The sequence below is a fragment of the Protobothrops mucrosquamatus genome, unplaced genomic scaffold (genome assembly GCF_001527695.2).
Source record: "Protobothrops mucrosquamatus isolate PMUCROS unplaced genomic scaffold, P.Mucros_1.0 scaffold_311, whole genome shotgun sequence".
Classification (NCBI taxonomy): domain Eukaryota; kingdom Metazoa; phylum Chordata; class Lepidosauria; order Squamata; family Viperidae; genus Protobothrops; species Protobothrops mucrosquamatus.
In genome coordinates, this window is record NW_015386387.1 from 175685 (window position 1) to 181087 (window position 5403).

Below are 5403 nucleotides of genomic sequence, written 5' to 3' on the forward strand. Positions count from 1 at the left end.
CCTCCCTGCGCTGTGAATGTTTACATGTTATGTTCAATTAAACCATGACAACATGTAATGTTTGTGTATTATTATTTTCAGCAGACTGTGTTTTTCTATTGTTGTGACTTAGATGACGTTCAGAGCACATTTTATGACCAATTCATGCAAAATTCCACGTTATCCCAAGGGGTTCACATACTTTTTCTTGCAACTGTATGAAGAACGGGTGCAGGACTTGGGTTTTGCTAGTCTAAAGAAAAGAAGAAATAGGGGAGACATGATAGCAGTGTTTCAGTATTTGAGAGGCTGCCACAAAGAAGAGGGGGTCAAATTATTCTCCAAAGTAACAGAGGGCAAGACAAGAAACAATGGTTGGAAACTGATCAAAGAGAAAAGCAATCTGGAATTAAGGAGAAACTTCCTAACAGTGAGGACAATTGACCAGTGGAACAGCTTGCATTCAGAAATCATGGGTGCTCCATCACTGGAGGTTTTTAAGAAGAAACTGGATAGTCACTTGTCTGAGATAGGTTCTCCTGCTCAAGCAGGGGGCTGGATTATTCCCTTCCAGCATTCTATTCTATTCTATTCTATTCTATTCTATTCTATTCTATTCTATTCTATTCTATTCTATTCTATTCTATTCTAGTCAGCTGACCGCCCCTGCTGTTACCAGAGCTCAGAAAAAAGCTACCCCCCAGATAGCCAATGACCTACTAGCCACATTGAAAGAGTTTTTAGACAAAGATGATAGGTTTAAAAACCACCAAACCGATTGTACCATGTAGAATGGGCTCCCTTGCATTGGGATTAAATTGTATGGTCCAGAAAGCCAATGGGTTTTGGTTCTGATTTAAAAATGGCCGGTCACTTTGGGTTCATGAAAATCCTGCATTTGGTGAAGGAACAATTCTAGGAACTTTCCTTGAAAAAGCTATTGAGAGTTACATCACTAGCTGCCCCCTATGCTCCTTAACCAAAGGATGACCAAGAAAAATTCTTGGCCTCCTGCAACCAGTGGAAAAATCCTAAGTGCCCTGGAAAGAAATCTCTATGGAATTTATAATGAAACTACCAGAAAACTCCAGGAATACAATGATCTGGATCATCACCAACCTATTCTCTAAACTAGTACAATTTATACCACAGCCCAAAATTCCTCCAGCATATACGCTAGCCAAGCAATTTGCACAACATATATATAGACTTTGTGGCACACCACAGTGAATCATCTCAGAGTGGAGTTCGCTTCCCAATTTTGGCAAGAAGTCTTAAAGCTATTGAGTACCACTCGGGATTCAGCTCCTCACATCATCTGGAAATGAATCGAGGCTGTGAATGTGCGAATGGCATCCTAGAACACTACCTTCACTATTACATTAATTACCAACCGAACAATTGGGCCAACCTCCTCCCCTTCATGGAGGTAACATATAACAACTCAAAGCACAGCAGCACTGGCTTCACACCTTCAAGACTTGGTGGCCATGCTGGAGCTCCCTCATATCAACCCTGAAAATCCATCCCTGACAGAATGGATTGACACACTACCCAGCATCTGGCCGATGGTTCGCAAAGCACTGGCAGAAGCATTAGAAAGAAATAGGCCAATAAAAATTGGATTAAGCCAAAATACTTTAACATTGACGAAGAAGTCTACCTGTCTTCCAAATATCTACAACCTAGACAACCCTCGAAACCTGGACCAAAATATATTGGACCTTTTCCCATAATTAAAATTATCAATTCACTGACAGTGCAATTAGAATGACGAAAAACCGTCAGGCGCATCCACGCAGTTTTGTACTGCAGCTTATTGAAATCCTCAATCACCTCCCCCCTGGGTCCTGCAAAAGGACCACCCCCAGTCCCTGTGCTTATTGAAGGAGAACAATACTTCAAAGTTAAAGAAATCTTAGACTCCTGCAAAAATAGAGAAAAAGTGCAGTATTTAATAGCATGGAAAGACTTTCCCCCATCCGAGACCAAATGGGTCGATGCCCAACATATCAAAGCCCGGACTCCTTTGCAAATTCCATAAAAATTGCTCTGACAAACCCCATTGAAACCCACAGAACACTCTAATCATTTTTCTTTATTTTTTCTGTTTCAGGACTAAACCATTTTTTCAAGGGGCAGAAAATCAGATCTGCCATCATTCTGATTTAGCTTTGCTTTGCATTGATGGCATACTGCCATAAAAAGGGGAGGGGAGAATGGGGAGGAAACACTGAGAAGAACCAGAGGTGCCAATCAGAAACAACAGATGAGGGAATTAAGGACATAAGCATGAGAATGGAATGCAAACACCCTGTCAACTCAACAACGAACCTGGCTGCAGCCATTTTGCTCGTTCTAGGTTGCCACAAGAAAGGGAAGATTTTTACTAGTAAGATTTTTACTAGTGTAGGATTTTTACTAGTCTAAACATTTTACTGTCCCGTGGGAACCAAGGTCATTTCTGTCAGTCAGATGGGGGAGGCGTGAACTTCAGACTTGGTTTCACTTTTGACCATGCCGATACTATGTAACCAATAAACATGTTCTTTGAGGAAATCTCGAGCCTAGGAGTTCTGATTTATTTGGTCTTGTCTATCAGAACCTTGATACATCCACTGAAGAGGCGCCAACTATTGGGACTGTTACCAAAACATTTAATTTGAATACTGTTGGATGCTGATCAGATAACCAAGGGAAGAGGATCTGGGAGAGGGGAAAATCACAGGGTTTACGCAGGAATATTCAGATCTGACTTTGCTTATGCTATAACCATTTGGCTTTAGTAAAAGCATATCTTTTCTCTAAAGATGGAGTCAAGGGTTTTTCTTTCCTAAATGCCCAAGCTGGGAGAGGCCTGACACACAACTAGATTTTCCATTATCCTCTGTGGATTTGTGGTATCCAATACTATAGGGCCATGATCTTGTAGTAATACTTATGTAAGTTTACACATAACAAAATCTATTATGTTTTGAATCTGAGTCAACTTTTAAACTTGTAAATTATCCAAATATGCTGGTAATAAATAAAAAAAATTAAGGCAGAAATGAAGTTTTGTTGTTCTTAATTGAACATCTTTATTAAACATTTTCTCCCTCAAAGTTCAGCTGTTCAAAGTATGTACAACCTTTTTATTAATTTCCCTTTTATGTTCCCTGTAATTTTCTCTAAACTTAAATGTACTATAGCCAATCTTCTATTCACTGACTTTATTTTGTACCTTTTACGACACCAAAATAATTACTTTTTAATATGTATCCCACTGTAAACATTTTCTAAACTCAGATAAGTTATCCTAGTTGCATTATCATATTGAATTGTATACAATCTCTGCAGTTATTTTAGCCAAACACTTCCAATTTTAATGTTATTGTATTGTTTCCTGTATTTCTTCCATAGGTATAACAATAGTATATCTTTATATATATATATATTTTAATTCTGTGAACTTGCCTAACCCCCATGGTCCATTATAATATTCTACTTTGATAAAACAAAGCAGGTGTTTTCAATTTTTGTTGGCTAAGCCTAACCCAGGCTAGTTATCAAAATTAGAATTATTTCTGTTTATAAAATGCAAATTAAAATTTCTATAGAATCTCATATAGTTTGTTTTTCTTAACAGATGAAGGTTATTATCGAAATGGAACATTTCAGTTTGAAATAGAGGTTCCTGATGCCTATAATATGGTTGTAAGTAACTAAGATTGTTTAATTTCTGCAAGATTACTGATTTAAAAAAGGTAGTACTTCATTAGTTTTTCTCATATACATGCTCCATCACTGGAGGTTTTCAAGAAAAGATTGGACAGCCATTTGTCTGGGATGGTATTAGGTCTCCTGCCTTGGGCAAGGAATTAAACTAGGAGACCTCCAAGGTCCCTTCCAGCCCTATAATTCTATGTTTCTATGTGTCTCAGAGATTTCATAGGAATGACAAAGGTACTTAATGCCACCATAATACAAGTTTTTCTGATGTATGTTCCAATCTTTTTAAATGTCCTCAGTTTGTTTAGTTGCTTTCCACAGTAAGAAATAAAATTTATAAAAGAAAAATCATGTTCTTAGACAAACTTCAGTTACATAGAGTGCTTTTTTTAAATCAAATCTTGTAAGATTTAAATATAATTTTCTAATTATCAAGACAAAACTGTTTGGGATAAAATGTGCATGTATTCTTTAAAGACAATTCTATTACTAAATATTCATAATATATGTACATTTTATACATCTTATAATACTGCATTGTATGGAAACAGAATTCCCACTACACTATGATCTGACACTTTTAATATTATTTATCTAGCATCATTATTTTTTAAATAGAAAAATAGCATTTCAATTTTTTTACCAGTTAAAAATTCAGAGAACAGAAAGAAAATATGTAAAAACAGCTTAAAATGGAATGTGATTATAACAGCTAAGATGGATTTTGAGAGAGTTGGATCCTTACACTAAGTTGTAATTTCAGGGAAAAAAGATAGTGGTGTTTCAGTGAGTTTGCTGCATATTTTAATTTTGCTTTTATATGTTGTCATTTGTTTAATGCAGATTCTTTAAATGAGTTTATGTGAAACATGCAGAGATTAATTGGGTAAATGTGCTTGAAATTGCAAACCTCTATTGAAATGTCACAATAAGCATGGCTAAAAAACAAGAACATTCATGTAGTGAGACATTAATTAGGATTATTCATAGCTCAAGCCAACAATGAGAAATAAAACCCACTGAAAAATTGTAAGAGTGACTCATTTGAAGCCATATATGTTCTAGGCACTTTAGAAAAAAAACAGTCCTTTTATCCATAATTCTTGAAACACATTTTCCACCTTGGAATATGATCTTATCCTGCAACAAGTAGACACAGCCCAATCTTGAATTATTTCACCATATTGCTCCCAGATTAGCTTAATGAGCAGAGTGGTTGGGTCTCAGTGGAGCTCCTGAATGCCTAAACTTTGACCAATTTGTCTTTTTAAAATAATAACAATATTCTTTTCTGTACCCCTCTACTCTCTTTTTGTTGGCTTCATTCTTTCACAATTTTTCACAAATACCCGCTAACTTAATAGGCTGTTATGTCTTTGAGCAGAATGCAACTATAGACTTCAAATATAGCAAGACTTTCTTTTGATGTCCAACTGATCAGATTAGTAACAACTGCTGAAGCATCCCACAGATCACACAGGGGAGTCTGTTGGCTGGTTTTTCTATCCTGGCTTCCATCCACAGGTAATCTGATTGATGCTGCAGCAGTAAACAAAGGAAATGCTGTTCCCGACTGTCTATACCACGGGTCGGCAACCCGCGGCTCCGGAGCTGCATGCGGCTCTTTCAGCCGTCTCCTGCGGCTCCCTGTCCTCAGCCACCATTTGCAGTCCGGGAAAAAAAAAGTAGGGCTAAAAAAAATTCAACCAATCA

The 5403-nt window shown here is 37.0% G+C and overlaps 1 protein-coding gene across 2 annotated transcripts in view; it reads left to right on the forward strand.

Annotated features, from left to right (window-relative positions):
• UBE2F (ubiquitin conjugating enzyme E2 F (putative)) overlaps window positions 1–5403 on the forward strand; it is a 118618-nt gene that overhangs the window by 42383 nt on the left and 70832 nt on the right. For both annotated transcript variants that reach the window (XM_015832174.1, XM_015832175.1), the window contains exon 5: window positions 3608–3675. In XM_015832174.1, the coding sequence (XP_015687660.1) occupies window positions 3608–3675 (68 nt within the window). The remainder of the gene's footprint in view (window positions 1–3607; window positions 3676–5403) is intronic.